The 17,731-nt window shown below is 33.1% G+C and overlaps 1 protein-coding gene and 1 long non-coding RNA gene across 3 annotated transcripts; one reads left to right on the top strand and one right to left on the bottom strand.

Annotated features, from left to right (window-relative positions):
• Positions 1–6,892: 6,892 nt before the first annotated feature.
• LOC110693643 lies at positions 6,893–10,063 on the top strand. Its single transcript, XR_002505618.1, has 2 exons — positions 6,893–7,268; positions 9,755–10,063. It is a non-coding gene; the product is annotated as an uncharacterized LOC110693643 (long non-coding RNA).
• Positions 10,064–14,279: 4,216 nt separating this feature from the next.
• LOC110693642 (squamosa promoter-binding protein 1-like) lies at positions 14,280–16,059 on the bottom strand. 2 transcript variants are annotated; one of them, XM_021870788.1, is made up of 2 exons: positions 15,633–16,059; positions 14,280–14,856 (listed from the first exon to the last, which is right to left on the bottom strand). In XM_021870788.1, the coding sequence occupies exons 1-2, from the start codon at positions 15,908–15,910 to the stop codon at positions 14,736–14,738; spliced, it is 399 nt and encodes a 132-aa protein (XP_021726480.1). In that variant the 5' UTR covers positions 15,911–16,059; the 3' UTR covers positions 14,280–14,735. The 2 variants fall into 2 exon arrangements, with proteins under 2 accessions (XP_021726480.1, XP_021726481.1); XM_021870789.1 differs by having other exon boundaries at positions 14,292–14,856; positions 15,711–16,047.
• Between the last annotated feature and the right edge of the window lie 1,672 nt (positions 16,060–17,731).

Here is a 17,731-nt window from a genome sequence, read left to right as displayed (position 1 = left end):
CTAAATAAGTCAAGGTTGTTTCTAGTGGTTCCTAAAAAAAGATAGCATTATTTCTACTGGCCTCAAGAAAGTTGTTACAATGAATATGAAGCCTAAATCAGTCTACATTCATCATATGACCAGGTCTTGAAGCCAAACAACTACCTCTTAAAATCAAGGAAGTCACCCTTACCTTCCTCAACCGAAATTTACCACTTAAAGCCCTATGAAAAGAGGCCAACGACTAGCAAAAAAGGGCAGATCCTACTCGGCTTATTCCAATCATAAATTACTAAAAAAATAACACATTGTAAAGTACATCATCAAAAGATACATTACGAAGCTTCATTCGACAATCTTAACGACGACATGCCTCTTTCGATGGCTTCACATGCTGCAACGATCAACTCAACGTTTATACATCTTCTCAATAGTTATAATGTATACTTAATCTCTTGTTCTTGTGTATTTCTTTACTATCAATGACCCTAGACGCTCGAATAATTATTGTGTTTATATCAATAATGGTTATTATAACGCCCGTATCATAGTGAATTATTGTGTTTGTCTATCTTCTTTTTATTTCCATTGTTAACATTTCGCATCTTTATTAATCTAGTTATCGGCATCCAAACAAAGGTTGTCTCTTTAGGCGATTTTTGGTATAAACAGTAACATATGCCATATTTGAGTTTTTTTGGTTGCAAATTTAAACAATATGCAATTTCTTTCATTTTATTTTACTTCGTTGAAAAGTTTTGTCCTGAGCACTATTCAGTTATTTTTTTTATTTTTTTTTTATTTTTTTTGTAATAGTCATATTGAATTTGTTATATTCATCTCATCTCAATATTTTCAAGTATATATATATATATATATATATATATATATATATATATATATATACATATATATATATACATATATATATATATATACATATATATATATACATATATATATATATACATATATATATATATATACATATATATATATATACATATATATATATATATAACAAACATGTCAACTAAAATTAAATACTAACAAAAACATTTTTATTGCGACGGATGAGTTTTTGAGAAATATTCTTTGATAACACCCTACTTTTTATTTTTTCTCTTTGGTAAGTTGTGATTTATTTTTTTTAATTATCATGGGTTATTTTGTATCATTGATTACCAAAAAAAATTACAATTTTAATTTTAATCTTTAACCATGGGTAGTTTTTTTTTTTAATAATCAAATTATTTAAAATATAATTTCTTTTGTAAAAAAAAACCACCACCAACCCAACCCCCCAACCGAAAATCCTTTACCTACCCCTCAAAACCCCAAATCGCCCCTCCCCCACCTCGAAACCCTAGCAGCTAGGGTTTTGGAGGTAAGGGAGGGGCAATTTAGGGTTTATAAGGGTGCAAAAGGGGTGGTTCGAGGAAGGGATGAGGTTTCGGGGTGGGGATGGTGGTTTGGGGGAAAAGGGGGGGCGAAGACAGGGATGGGGCAGGAAAAGAAGGGTTAACAAGGCCATAAGGGAAGAGGTCTACCGACGACATGATGTTTTAAGCGTCCAGGCGGGCCGGGTAGGTTGCGGGAGAGAGGACTGCTTGGCGGCTGGTGGTGAAGGGTGGTTTAATTTATTTTTTTTTCATACAAAAAATATATAAAATAATATATATATATATGTATATATAATTATTAAAAAAATAAAAAATTAACCTGACTATAGTTAAAATTTAATGGAAAATTATTATTTATATCATGAGTAATAAGTATAAATATTTTACGATTATCAAAGGTAACAACTTTTTTAACAATTCACGCACCAAAGAGAATATTAAAAAACAGTGTTACCAAAGAGAATTGATCTGATTTATTTTTTAATACAAAAGCTATAACATGACCATCTCACGACAATAAAAGCTTGTACAGTTGTACTTTTAGAGAGGAAAAACTAGTATTTTTGGATAGGAAAACTTTATGTACTTATTAATAACTTCCTCTGTCCCCAAATGTTTGTCACTTTTGCCATATTGGGTGTCCCTATATGTTTGTCACATTTCATATTTTTCAGGTTTAACAAAACAAAAAAGTTTGACATATATGCACTCATTTTTTTTGTCCGTATTATCTGTGCTTCCCATTTTTCCCTTATATTTGCAAAAAGTATCCGTGCCCTATTTAATTCACGGTTTCCACTTGAATTGTGTTACTCTAACTCACTTATTTCAACATTACTTTGTCTTTCTCTTCGCATATGGATCTACATTTCACTCGTTTTCTTCATTTTCCAGTGAAGAACCCTAGTTTTTTTTTTCTTTCTCTCTCTTCAATTGGGAATTTTTGAGGCTGAAATTTGTGGGAAAAATTATTGAACGATGCTCTATGTACTTGTGGAGACGAATCAAAGCCCTCAACTAATTTTGCGATTCCTTGGAATTTTAAAGGTGATAGGTATCATGTTCTTTTTCTTCGTTCCCCTCTCTCTTTATATCTGTTTTTGATTATGTTGCAAAAAAGTGTTGTTTTTGTTTCTAATTTATGTTTAATACAAATATGTGATTCGCATGGATTGTAACTTTTTAAAAGTGATTTCAATTCCCACCTAAATTGTCGTTATTGTGTTGAATTTGTGGGCTTGTTGAATTATTATGTTGTTGGACGAATAATTTTGAATCATGAATTGGGCTTGCGTGAATTTTGTTGCGTTTTCATGTGACCTTTCTTTGAACAAGTACTCTGACTTAGGGTTTCACGTACTGCTTATCTGATCTAGGATTTCATTATTCATCTGACCTAGGGTTTTACTATATTACTTAGGGTTATTGTGGTTTAATTACTACTGAGATCGAGCATGATCATCATTCTATGACAAGGTCTGAGTTTGTGTTTATTTCATGATTCCTCTTCTTTAAATGTTTCATGGATGAAACATAAATGAATGATGCATACACCCATGTATGTGATTGTTTTCATATCTATGTGATAGCTTGTAATTTTGTATGATTTTAGAGTGGTTTTGAGCCTTGAAACTGTGAGAAATCAATGTCTTATTTTACTAATTACATACTCTAATTTATGAATTTTTTTTTGTGAACACTATGCTTCACGGGGTTGCTGGTGTTTTGGTCCATATTTAGGTGTAAAGATGGCACTTTAAAACTTTTGGATAAAGAAGAAAAGAAGTTGGAGGCAAAAAGAGGAAATAAGGGAGCTGTGGAAGAATGAAAGAAGCAAGAAAAAGAGTCCAAGAGTGAAATAAGAGCATTGGAAGGGTTTTGGAAAGAGTTTTGCACTAAGGTCAACTTCAAATGACCATAACTTTTGTTCTACTCAATATTTTGAAGTTATTCAAATTGAATTTAAAGTTCATCTTAAGAGCTTTCCAACGATGGGTCACATGTATTATTCCGATGAGTAATGAAGAAGTTCTGACCTTCCAAAATGAAGCTATTTCTCCAGAAAAAGATGCACGTCCGTGCCAAAAAGTTGCACGTATATGCAAAGACTTGCACATCCATGCCAAGTGATGCACATCCATGCAAGGTCAGGCAGTAGCTAATATTCTCATTTTAACAGGTCTGTATGTCCGTGACGACCTGTAGACAAGCCGATTCTTGTTTTCTACGTCGTTTTACTTGGGGGTTATATAATACCCCTTTAGCTTCATTTGTAAGGGAAATCTTCTTCTTCCTTAGTCTTCTTAGGCTCTTCCTCTTAATTAACAATGTAGATCGATCTTTAATTAATTAGTTATTTTAGCTTAGAATCTCTCAAACTCAAGCATTGTAGAAGATAATTTCAAGCTTTATTCTCATAATTTCAACACTTCTTCTTAACTTTGAAGCTTCAAGTAGTAATCTCTTACTCTCTTCTCTTCTTAATTTTCTATTTTTATATGATTTTGTGAATCTTAATTTTCTCTTAATCCTTGTTAATTGTTCTTGCATGTTCAGTGTTAGAATGTTACTCTTATCCATGATTTGTGAGAAGTTACTTGGCTAGGGGTTGGGTGAAAACCCAACTAAGCCATGGGTTGATTAACTCTACTAGAAAACAAGCAAATTACGACGGACTGATTCCGATGGACCCGAAATTCCGTCGGAAAAAGTGAAATTTCCGACGGATATAAATTCCGTCGAAAATTTCCGACGGATATAAATTCCGTCGAAAATTTCCGACGAATTCAATACTTCCGTCGGAAATTTCCGACGGAATTTATATCCGTCGGAATATATGTGCTTTCCGACGGAAAATTCCGTCGGAATTTATAATTTCTGACGGAATTATAGTCCGTCGGAAAGTAATTAAAAAAAATTAAAATACATTTCCCAAACTCTAAAGCACCCCCTTCCCCCTTTCTTATTTCCGCCGTTTCTGCTCTCTATTTCTCTCTCTTATGTTCTCCTTCGTTCTCCCTTTCTCATTCCTCCTTCCTCCTTCTTCTCCTTCCCTCTTCTCCTTCGTTCTCCCCTCTTCTCTTCTCCTTCTCTTTCCTTTCTTCTTCTCTTCACCGCCCTTTCTCTCTCCTTCGTTTCTTTTCTCTTCACCTACATCAAACACCGACAACAACAACGATACAACATGGTGGCAGAACATGAAGCTTCTTCAACCACCACCAACATCAACCGCAACGGCGATGCAACACCAACACTACAACAAATCATCACTTGTGCCACGAATTATGCCACGGGAATTCAAAATTCGTGGCATATTTTCATATATCCATGGGAAAAATGAATTATAATACAAACCTAAATAAGAAGAGAAATTTATGCCACGAGCATTTTTTTCCCATGGCAAATTCACACTTGTGTCACGAGTAGTGCTTTTCCCATGGCAAACTTTACATTTGTGCCATGAATATATCTTTTCCCGTGGGAACAACAATCATACACTCAAGCCATGGATTTTGCTACAATATAAAAATTTTATAGGTAGATCTAGCCATGCCATAAAAAGAAGGAAATTATAGCTTATACTCCGTAATAACTTTACTAAAAATAAATATTTACATGTCAGTTAATTAGATAACATGAATTAGCCATAGAAGTTTGTATACATATATATATATATATATGTATGTATATATATATATATATATATATATATATATATATATATATATATATATATATATATATATATATATGAAATAAAATAAGCACTAACTAATATAGTAAAATATGAAACATAATACAAATTAAAGGGTAAATATATTAATATATATGATCTATTTCAAATACACAATTAATTTTTTATTTATTTATAGATTTGCTTTTTTTAAAGCGCAAAAACACCAACAAGTGTATATTGAGTACTAGTCACTAGTACTCCCTCCGTTTCAATATGATAGTCCTATATGGAATCAATCACATAAAATAATAAAATGTGAATATTTGGAATCTAGCATTAAAGTAAAAAACAATTTATAAATTATTTGCCTTATTTAATATTTTTTGATTTTTTTAAGGAAAGCATTAGTTATAATTGCATAAATCAAGGGAATAATTTCTTTACATAGAGTCGTGTTATTAATTCACAATCAATTAATCTAACCACTCAGAATTTATCATGTATAAAATAGGAAATAAAAACTAAGTTAAAAGTGGAATACATTCAATATGAGTAGATCTTTTTTAAACACCCAATATAGTATATGGGACTAACAAATTGAAAACGGAGGGAGTAGTAAAATTTTAAAAAGACACTAAAAAAAGTGCGCTAGTTTTATGGAAACTTTAGTCCCTACAGTAATGGAAAAATTGCTATTAAAAGCACTTAGATTAGCAATTGACATTAGAGCTGTCAAAAGCTGACCCGACCCGAAATACCGACCCTAACCCGACCTATTAATCGACCCGTCTGAACCCGAAAAAAATGGTGACCCGAACCCCACCTAACCCGACCTGAAACCAACCTTAGACCTGAGTTGACCCGAGTATTTGAGACCCAAATCCGAACATTAACCGACCTAGAGATGACCCGACCCGAATGTAACCCGTAAATTATTGACCTGAACTGAACTGACCTAAACCGAAATTGACCTAAACCCGTTTTAACCCGTTAAAACCCGAATTCAACCCGACCTGTTCCTAACCCGACCCAAATTCAACCCGACTTGTTCCTAACCCGACCCGAATTAACCCGACCTGCTACAAAACCGACTCAAATTTCAACCCAACCTGTTACAAACCCGACCCGAATCAACCCGACTTGTTATTGACCTGACCCAAATTCAATCTGACTTGTTATCGAATCAATATGTATAGGTCGTTACCTCATGTTGGTATTGGAACGGAAATTGAATCCTAACTCTATTCCTTCAAGATTTCACTTTGAATTTTAAGAGGTAGTTTCACAACATGTTTTTAGGGACAAATTTCAGGGACAAAACATGTTTGCCGCAAATTGTTAACTTGAACCGAACTTGACTCGAACCTGAGAATGACCCGACTTGATTATAACCCGCAAATTATTGACTTGAACCGAACTCGACTTGAACCCGAGAATAACCCGACCTGATTATAACCCATAAATAATTGACTTGAACCAAACCCGACTCGAACCCGAGAACGACCCTAACTCGTTTAAACCCGTAAAGACCCGAATTTAACCCGACCTATTTTCACCCGACGCGAATGTAACCCGACCTTTTACTAACCCGACCCAATCCCGATAAGATGTATGACCCGACGTGACCCGACTCAAGCATATCCCAACCCGAACCCGACCCGCATATGTTATGACCTTACCCGTATTGACCCGACTCACACTAACATGACTTAAACTCGACCCGTTTACCTGAATTAACAGCTCTAATTGACATTATGCTAATTGCTAATTTTTTTATTTTTTTTAAAAAGTTATGAAGAAATAAACATTATAAAACCCCCTTGTACTAGAATAAAGAAAAGAAAACAAACTAGCGTCATCAATCTCATTATAAACAAAGTTGAACAAAATTATTGTACCTAACCTACTCGTAACTTATCTCAAAGTTGCCCCGCTGTATTTTTTTTTTAATATTTGGGTTAAACTATTTTCGTGTTTGAAAAAGAAAAACAAAACTCAGAACCTGCCTTTCATTTTCGCAACTTCTGTGTTCTCCTCCATTTTTGCTCAGGTTCATCGGGCTTTGCTCTTCTCCATTTTCGCTCAACTCTCACCTTCTCCACCAGAGTATAAAGTTTATGGTGAAGAAGAACCTGCCTTTCGTTATCAACTATCAATCAGTTTCTCAATCTAGGGTTTGCTTGCTGTTCAACATTTAATAAGTTTCTCAGGTAAAATTGTTCTTTAATCTTGATTTAAATAATCGACTATCATTTCACAATACAGGGAATTAATTGCAGGACTATGAATTTTCTGTGATGTTTAATTTGAGAGAAAATTGTTGATGATTTCATGAAATTTTGCTGGTAATTTATTGTTTGGAAAGGGGGAAGAACATAAATCAAATTCTATTCTTTCGTTGCTTATGTGATGTATTTTTCTTGAAGGATCTTCTCAAATTTTAATTTTGACTTAATTTTTTTATTTATTGGGTTCGCAAACCCTATGATGTTATCAATTTTGGGAAATTAGGGATAGGGGATGTTTAATTGTGTTAAATTTAGTTTGTTTTGATATATTTGGTCAATTAATGAGCAAGGGATTATTGAATATGATTCTGCTTGCATTATGCTCATCCTTTTTATCTTTGGTTAGTTATTTATATCTCGAAGCTTTTTATTTGTGGCATTGAATGAATGCCAAACTATAATTTGAGCTAGTCATAGATGTAAAGTGAAGCTAGTTGTCGGGCAGTTCTTTGTTTGATCAATTTTAGTCGAAATTTTCTGTTTTTGACATCTGTAGGATTTTGTTCTTAGGTGAAACCGTGAAATGAGGGACTATTGTTTCATTTATATGGTCACTTGTTAATATTGTAGTATAATTTAGCTTTCGTGTCGTTGTTTGTTGATAACACATAGCTTGATTTCGTTTGTATGGCATATCTTCTGCTAGTCTATACAGTTTGCATACTTTGTTTTGGTTGTTTTCTGCCACTAATTTATTTTGTCTCATGTAATTATTCTTAGTTATATCACCATTAGATTAAATACATATCTGCCCACCAATTTTCATTTTTGAGTGATAAAAATACTGCTCTATATCTCCCCTAACCTTCCCTTGACCATTTTGTTAGTCCATATGTATTAAATACTAATATCCATGTACATATGAAAACATTAGTTTTGGTATGCAATGTAATTGCTTTTACTTAAAAAAAAAAGTTATTCAGCTAATGAAATAAGTGTTTAGTATAGGAAAGTTGGGTAACCTCATCATTCTATGAGTATTCATACTCCAACTAATGTTGTACGGTTCAAATTTATTTTGTCAAATTCCTTGTTCTTACCATCTTCTATGAATAAATTATTGGTAGTTTTGATATTCCTCAATAGTATATGCTACATGGCATGAAAGCAAGTCAAACTCCCCATATTCATGATTTCATGCTTGATGTTCAATGATAAATTTTCTCACTGTTATATTGGAGGATTGTTGCGAGTAGGTGTAGCAGTATATCACATACAAAATTTCATTCCAGATTGGATTATCATGATGGCTTACTTACTGTTAAAGTTTCAACTCCATATCTCTATATGCATGCTAAAAGATTGGACTATCTCTAAATAATGGGAATGATATAGTTTTTATAACTTCTTTATTCACAAGGTTTTTGCCCAGAAATGAGTGTAAATAACTAGATCTCTTTGTTTGTTACTCTGGTAGTGGATATGTTATACTACCTTCTTTTGTGGCAACACCTATCAGAACTTTTCGTGGGAACCTAAGAAATTTGTTGTATTCACAAGTCTCTTCCCCTAAATTTATTTACAAGGTCAAGACAGTATTCTGTAAAATTAGTGTGCTGGGATATATAAAAACGAAAATGATGTATTATAAATAAATTTGTATGTAAACTTAGTGTCATAGTGTGATATTCCAAATGCTTTTCCTTATTTGCTTTGCCTCTAACCTTTCGCTCAGTTACCTCTTCTGCAGCTTTTCCACTACAAGCTTCTTGTGTATGGATAGCACAGGACCTTGCAGAGATAAGGCCCTTACGTATGAGCCACATACTAATATCTACTACTTGTAGAAATGGCCATCATATAGAAATTACTAGTGCCCTATCATCAATATGCTTCTTAATAATACTAAGAAATGCCAACCTAAAGCTTTACAACCTTCAGTTTCTCTTGTTTTTCCAGTTCGAACTTCATGTTCTTCATCCCCTGCCTCGTTGTCACTGATATAAGAATTTATCATCTTTCTCAGCTTTCATGTCTTCAAAAATAGATGACTGCCATGTCTGCAATAAAACCTGCCATTTTCTACTTGTTAGTAGCAATTTGGCAGAGTAGATGACTGCACGAACCTTCATTTAGCTTCAATTTTAATTGTTTATAGTTCTTGAAATTGAAAGTGGCTCTTTAGCCTGACTAAATGCAATCTTAGAAGAGTGTGATATTTACTACTTGGACTTGAAACAAAAACAGAACAGTAGATGAGTACAAATGCATCTGTTGTCTAGGCTTTCTCATTCTTCCTTCTGAGAGTCTGGTCTGAATAATTAATAAGTAGAAATTGATACGTGTCATATTTTGTAATGTACAAGATTGTACTTTGGACATTCTTTCTTAGTGTACTATATATATGCTCCTACTCATACTTATTTTATTATATGCAAATATAATATATGTTTCTCCTAAAATTGCAGTGAATTAAATCTTGGACTTATGACATAATCTCAAAACAAAGAAAGCTCCTGCTGGCTGAAATTGAAGACATTTGTGTTGTGCAGTGTGCTAGTTGAAGAAAGCAAGGTGGTTTAGATGCTCCAAGGTTTACCGCTATTGTTGTAGTTGGCCTAGGCATTCCTGTTGTGGCCGGACACTGCTTTTGCTTGGCTGATTGTTGCTGCTTCAATTGTAGTGTACTCTAATTATCTAATTGTATTTTTTTTTAATTTTTTCGGATAAAAAGTGTAAATTTACAAGCTATTAATGGGAATATCTATGTTTTATAAGTATATTTGTAATATAACTATTGATCAATTTTGGGTTAAAAATGCAAAAAATGGGAAAATTTTTTTGCAAGTGTTAGTAGCCACATTAATATTTAAAGCAACATATTGCATTAGCCACGATAGTATTTGTGGCAAACAAGCTTATTTGCCACGGTAGAATATGTGGCATATAATTTGTTAGCCACATTAATATTTTTGGCAAGTCAATTTGTTTGCCACGTGAATACTCGTGGCATAAAATATAAAATTTGTCACGACATCCATTTTCCCGTGGCAAATTCCTAGCCACGGCCTCTTGTGCCACGGGAGTAAATTTCTAAATTCCCGTGGCTAAATTACATAGCCACGGGAATTCTAAACTTGTGCCACGATTCTACTCGTGGCACAAAGGTTAATTTGTTGTAGTGCAACAACCGAGCATCAACATCAAACCCAACAACCACCGTCTTTTTTTGGTAGATCTTGTTTTAATTTAGGATAGATTCATAGATCTAGTTAATTTTATATGTAATTGTAATGATATATTGTAAATTTAAATAGATAATTGTGTTTATTTATATATTTGATTTAATTTTTGTTGATTAATCATCGTTTTATTTTATGAAATTTTGGTTAAATATGTAGATCTACTGGTTTTGAGTTTTTGTGTGTTATTTCTTGCTTTTGTTGTGTAAATTTTTGTTTTTTTGGGTTAATTTACGGTTTTTTGGGGTTAATTTACGGCTTTTTGGGCTAATTTTTTGTTGTGGTGGTGTCGGTGGTGGTAGGATAGGGTCGGTGGTGGTGTGTGGTTGTGGTTGGGTATAGATGGGGGGCTGGTGGTGTGGTTGTGGTTGGGCTGGATGGGGGGGGGACTGGTGGTGTGGGGTGGTGTGTGGTTGTGGTTGGGTATAGATGGGGGGGCTGGTGGTGTGGTTGTGGTTGGGTCTGGATGGCCGGGGGGGGGGGGGACTGGTGGTGTAGGGTGGTGGCAGGCTTTTTTTTGTTTTTTTTAAAGAATTTTCCGATGGAATTTCCGTCGAAATATTCCGGCGGATTACATTCCGTCGGAATTTTCCGATGGATTTTCTCTGGCCTGAAAATCACTGCCGACAGATTGAATTCCGTCTGAATTTCCGTCGGAAAAGGACGTTTTCCTACAATATGTATTCCGACGACCCGTTACGACGGAAATTCCGTCGGAAACCCCATTTTCGACGGAATTTAGGGTGTTTCCGACGGAAAAATTCCGCCGTTATTTGCATGTTTTCTAGTAGTGTAATTTGGATTTATTCATGTTATTTTACTTTGGGTTGATAGTTTTTTGTGCTTGAATTGATTGTTGCATGTGTATTTTGGTGGCCACTTTATGCTCATGTGTTCATTCCCTTACTCACATTGAAAGATGGGGTTTGGTAGTGAGTCCTTTCTTGTGCAATTGAATTATGTCTTTTTCATGACTATGGATGCTTTGTTTCAATGAATAGGATGCTTTAGTGTGATAATTTAGGTGAGAAATCCCAATTATTCATGACTTTAGCTTTCTCGAAACGATCGAAATGAAGACAAACTCGAGTTAGAAATCCACTTCCTATCATTGAGACTTAATTTCTTATCATGTTAGTTGTTTGGTCTAGGAAATGCTTAGTATTGTGGCTTTGAAAGAAGACAACATTGAGTTCCCATTCTATCACCCATGTATGTTAATGATTTATCCTTGGTTATTGATTATTTGGTTTGATGGGTGTTGAACCCCATTTATCCCTAGCTAGCACCTTTTTTTTTTTTTTTTCTTCTCTTGTCAATCATTTCTTTTGTCTAAACTAGTTAGTTCATAAACTTCCAATCCTTGATTCATTCTAGTTTATTATAATTAACACTTGTCGGTGGTTCTCGTTAGTCCTTGTGAAAGAATGACCTTCACTTACCATTATGCTTAGGTTAGTGGTTAGTTAAGTAGTTTGACTTTAGGGTGTTTGTCCAACCACCAAATATCCCTTCCATCATTATGCGTGGATGCATCTCTGTTCATGTCTTCCTCTCATGTTTCATGTCTTCTTAACTATGTATGTATTGATATATTTATGTTAATGTATGTGCTTCAGGCTGTCAGTGATCATGAGTGAGTCCCCTGGTTCAAAAGAATCACACTCTCATGATTGATATCTCTGTGCATGTCTTCCTCTCATGCATGTTTCTGAGTGTGGTTCTTTTTTATAGATTGAAACGAGTGACACCTTTTTGAATGGATCCACGTTTAAGCTTTTCATCTGATGATACGGTCAGCAACCATATCAATATGTTGAACTTGTCCCCACTATTGAGCCTCATATGCTGATGATGGCCTTCACCATTTTGTTGGTTAAATGGTGCCTACTGGCTGTTATTGATGTGTTGACCGTGTTGTTGGTTGCCTGTTGCTTGCAGACTTTTGTTGATTTCTTGACCCTGTTGGTGGATTGATTTTCATTGGCTGTTTAACAAAGCCAAAAAAAAAAAAACCAAAGGTCTTCTCTTGAAAATTGACTGTAATAATTGCAAAATACTTTGTCTCTTTCTCTCTCTTTTCTTTTTTTTTTTCTTTTTTTTTTTTGAAATGATTAGGTTTAAGTTTTCATTGTACTTCCTTAATTTCTCCTTAATTTTCATGATTTTTTTTTCTTCAAAAGTGACAAATATTAGGAGACGAAGGGAGTATTATTTGTACTATGTCAATTATGTATGTAATGTGCTGATTAGTTTTTACGAAAAGTCATATATACAAATAAAAAAGGTGGTTGAGACTTTGGTTCATACAAGTACAATAAAGTGATTACCCTTTTAGTACTAATAATATTGATGAGTATCGACGATCATAAAAGTGATAAAACATATATACTTCTTCTGTCTCTTATGATTACACTTTGTTTTTAATGGTCTTCTCTTATGCCTTATACCATTAATATATCTAATTATATTTGTAGATTTTTTTTTCTTTCTCAAGTTGATTTATACATATCTTGAGGTAGCTACAAAATTCTTCAAAGTATATGATATCAATTTGATACATTCAGTATGATGTTAATTTGAATTTATAGTTAAAGTTGAAAAACTTACCTCAAAAAGGAGGTAGTAAAAAGTAAATATGTATAGATTATGTTTAATTTCTATTTGTACGTAAAAAAATTATCTAGTCAATGAGTAATTTAGAACTTCAAAACAATTTTAGTACAATTCAAATACGGTAAAGGCTACCGTATTCTTAAAATACTCCACATTGAGTACCAAAATCATACCTATTATACGTTCTATAAATTATGGCATGTATAATAAATATGGTGCCCAAATTAACCTACCCAATTTCCAAGAATTCGAACCAATCTAAATTGTGAGTGGATCATGAGCCAAAATTGTGCAAATTGGTACTCCGCATGTCTGATCAATCTGTCATAGCCTGATTATCATATCCCATCCTAAGTAAGTAATTATCTTGATGAAAAAAAGCCTTTATAAAAAAAAATCATGCTAACACGAGCGTTCTAGAACGTTAAATAACTAATTAATATATTATTTAAAATAATACTGATATTGGAAAAATCACGCGTTAATCGGTATAATTTATGTTAATTTTACTTTAATATTTTCATATTTAGTTCTCTTATCTAACGCCTCTAGGCGCTCGTTAGCTTTTGCCTTAAAAACAACCTAGTTAAGACCTGGGATCATTCCTATACTGTTACTTCATGTATTGGTCATGCATGGTTCTCCATCCATCACGCCTTGTGAATCGACCCTAACCAACTAACCAATCTAGACCAACCATCCTACTTGCTTTAATTTACAGGTTGGACTTGGTCCCCCCCATCTACCAACTTAAGCTAGGCCAGACTGGCGAGTTTGTAAAACGACCTAGTCCATTTACCTCTATCCAATATCCAGTTATCCACACATACAACAAAGATGAAGTAATTAGTTTTACATATTCTTATTCTAAATTGACGACTAATAGAATAAACCAATAATATGATGATTACTATTAGTAAGTGACAATATAATAATTTCAAGTAATATAGTTTGCTCCAAATTAAAATCACAATCTCTAATTTTAGCATCTTTTTCTTGCCTTTATTGTGACATGATTATTAATTTGGAAATTAGTATGATTAATAATTACATATATATATATTTAATCATGTCCCTTTCTTCATATGTTATTCATAGAAAACAAACTATTTCGATAGATTCCTATATTATCTTTTGTTGTGTTCTAACCTAATTAATTACGGAAAAAAATTTGATTAATTACGGAAAAAAAAATTGTACATGAAATGACCTTAGGATGAAGCATTTTGATTATGCATGGAAATTAGTCACGTACAAAAACATAAGAATTTCACACAATATTAATAATAATAATAATAAAAAAAAAACATGAATAATCTTCTTGTCAAAAAAAAAAAAAACATAAAATAATCTTAACTAGAAATTATTTAGGGTAGGACAAAGATCACACATCAGAGGAATGGGGTTTGACAGAAGATAGAGAGCATTCAAAAGAATGATTATTAATCACTATTAGAGAAAAAACCATTGATTATGCCCTTGATTGGAGGCCTAATCTATGGTTTAATCTCTAATAATCACAATCATCCCCTTGATGATCCGCTGCGCGTCAGGCTGGTTTCTCGATCGATCTCTCTTGCCCTATTTAGCCTTAGACTGCTGAGGGTTCTCCTGAAACATCGTAGGAGTTCTTCCGTCTCCTTTCGTTGTGTCCTGCTAGTCTCCTCCGGCAACTCCTTTTCGTGTCGTCGAACTCTGATAGGTCATGGAACCTAGCTAACACCAATACACTAATTAGAATACGTCAAGTTTATAATGCTAGTATAGTGAAGAATTCAAATTAATGTTAGTGTACATGTAAATAATTTAACAAGCTATTGCTTAGATTGAACTTGATAATCATACATCTAGTAAATGTCATCTCTAAACCTTACTAATGCATTGAATTGAAGTAGGCTATGTTTAAGAATGTACAAATTAAAGGACTTCTATAGTTCTATGTCATGTTTTTTATACTAATTTAATTTACTCTCCCAATTCCCGAGTAATGAAATAGGTTTCAATTGTTATTGTCGTAAATTTGAAATTTGAAAGTTCAAATTAATCTAATACTGGACAGAGCATAACCATTTTTGACAAAATGGAAAGACAGCCGTGTTACAGAGATGAGTGACTAAGCCTTGCTTTGGGAGTCACCTTTGAAGAGTCAATGTCAACAATTACACATTTATTGGAATTGATGTTGAGAGGAGGCCAGTGATCAAATTTTGATGAAATGTTGTATGAAATGCCCCCCAAAAAATGGCATTATATTATGCATTTGAGGAAATGACACTAGCTAGAAAGACTTGTATAATTCAGTTATATATATGTTTGTGATATGCGTGATAAAAATACTAATTAAAAAAAAACCCTATAAGCCTGTAAGGTATACCTTGCACCTAGATGATGTCGCAACAATTAATCAAGGAGTTAAAGATCAAAATAAAAGGATCGACTCCTTGATGGTTGTTGCTAGTCGCCTAGGAGCACATATCCGTAGGTGTACCTAAAAATTTGCTCACACACACGAGATATAGCGTAGAAGTATTTCTGGGTGTGAAGGAGGAGGAGTGTTGTTACGCACTTGCTGCATTGTTGACAAAATCGTTGATGACTCGTGTTCACGATGACAACCGGAGCCTTGGCGTGGAACTCACATACCTTGTGACGCCGATGATAGCGCTTCGCCTCGGTCAAGTCAGCCGTGCAATTGTCTGCTTGGCAATAGACAATGTTAGCTAGGGATCCACCCCTTAGATCATCTTCGTTACTATATCCTTCCATAATTTTTTTTCCTTACAAAAATGCAAAACAAGCAAGAGTGAAGAGAGTTGTAGTGTTAGTGGTAGCTATAAATATAATGTTGAGTAGGAAAAAGGTCAAGTTAAAAAGCAAGATAGCTTTGATTTAAGGCTTTTAATTATATATATATAAAGGCAACATACTTAGCTATCTAACTTGAGAAAAAGGAATAAAAATGAGATTATATGGTGAAACAAGGACAACAATGTCCGAGGACCACATTCTCCATTATTTTTGCACCTTTCATTATTAGTTGTCTAATGTTATAGATTAGCTGGAAATCTCTTTTATTTAATTTGAGTGCAAGTTGTTGGTATAGAAAATACTAGGTCAATAACAGCGACTCGACACTATTTAAAAATGCTTATTAACTCAATCAAGGACAACATAAAACAACACGATTCATGTATTTCTTATTATTTCTAATACGTCGAGACTTTTTTACTTTATTTTTAATCATTTTGTTCGGAGAATAAAGCTTATTATTGATCCTGATGCAGTTAAATATATATATAATGTATTTATTTTATTAAAAAAATTGTCTCTCATGTTAGTTCACTATTTATTAGCCCCACCCTCACATCGATCTATCAATTATCAACCATGATAATTATTCGCAATCGCTTAAATGAGTTATATTAAAATTATTATCACAAATCAATTTAAACTAAGTACTAATAAGTAACTTTTAAGAAGCAATTCAAATAAAAAAAAACTTTATTTATATATCATTACTATTTTGACATTTTACAAAAAAAATGAATTTTGTTATTGCTAACATACATATCTAAAAATGATTCACTATCATTATATATTAATTGTCGGTATTACCTAAGTCATTAATTTTTTTTCTAGTCATTATTGTTAAAAATGGTAGGTAGGTAATAGTGCAACAATTTCTACTATACAATTGTGATTTGTGACAGGTAATGTACCACTAAAATTTAACCAAATTTATCTCCGTATATATTAGCTTGGCCCTTTTTAGTAAAAAACGTTGTTTTCTCACTTTCACTTTCGCATTTAATTGGCTTACCCAAGATTTTTCTTATCACTCTCTCCATCACTCACTTTGGATATGTCTAAATTGAATATATTTGTCTAGTGTCACATAAAATTTCTTGCATAATACTATGTAATTAATATACCAAGTCTAATATTCGTTTAATTTACTTATGATTTAACATTGTATTGACAGATTATGATTTAGCACATTAATTATTTGAGCATGGACAATAATAATCTTGTCAAAACTGTCACGGGAACTGAACTGAACTAAACTGAGGTGAAATGAATATTTTATGAGAGAAAGAAATTAGGAGCTGAACTGAACTGAACTGAAATTAAGTAAATGTGAACATGCCCTAAGTGGTTTTACGATTTATTTGTTCTTTTTCTAGCCTTTATATCTTTCTCTTTTCTTCAACAAGGGTATAGAATAAATTCATTGAGAGAAAAATGAGACAAACCTAGTGCAATAGAGGGAGTACTAATATACTATGGCATTTTAGATTAGCAAGATTGATCTTTTAGTGGTGTCACATAATAAAAAGAAAATGTGCAGAAATAATCAAATAAAGAGTAAGGCATCAAATTTGACTTAGGTTTTCAACTTTAAGAGTCTATAGACAATGCCTTATTTACTAGTCTCGATTAGCTTAATCTATACTTCCTTTGTTTCACTATACATGACCTATTTTATGTAGAATCTTGCATGTTAATGCATTTCTTTAGTCATTGTTGTATTATTAATTAACTCAAAAGTAAAAATTATACAAGTAAAAAGTTATAGAAAAATAAATG

Source organism: Chenopodium quinoa, unplaced genomic scaffold (assembly GCF_001683475.1).
Source record: "Chenopodium quinoa cultivar QQ74 unplaced genomic scaffold, ASM168347v1, whole genome shotgun sequence".
NCBI lineage: Eukaryota > Viridiplantae > Streptophyta > Magnoliopsida > Caryophyllales > Amaranthaceae > Chenopodium > Chenopodium quinoa.
Note: the sequence above shows the minus strand (reverse complement) of the source record. Positions and strands in the feature narration are given on the sequence as shown.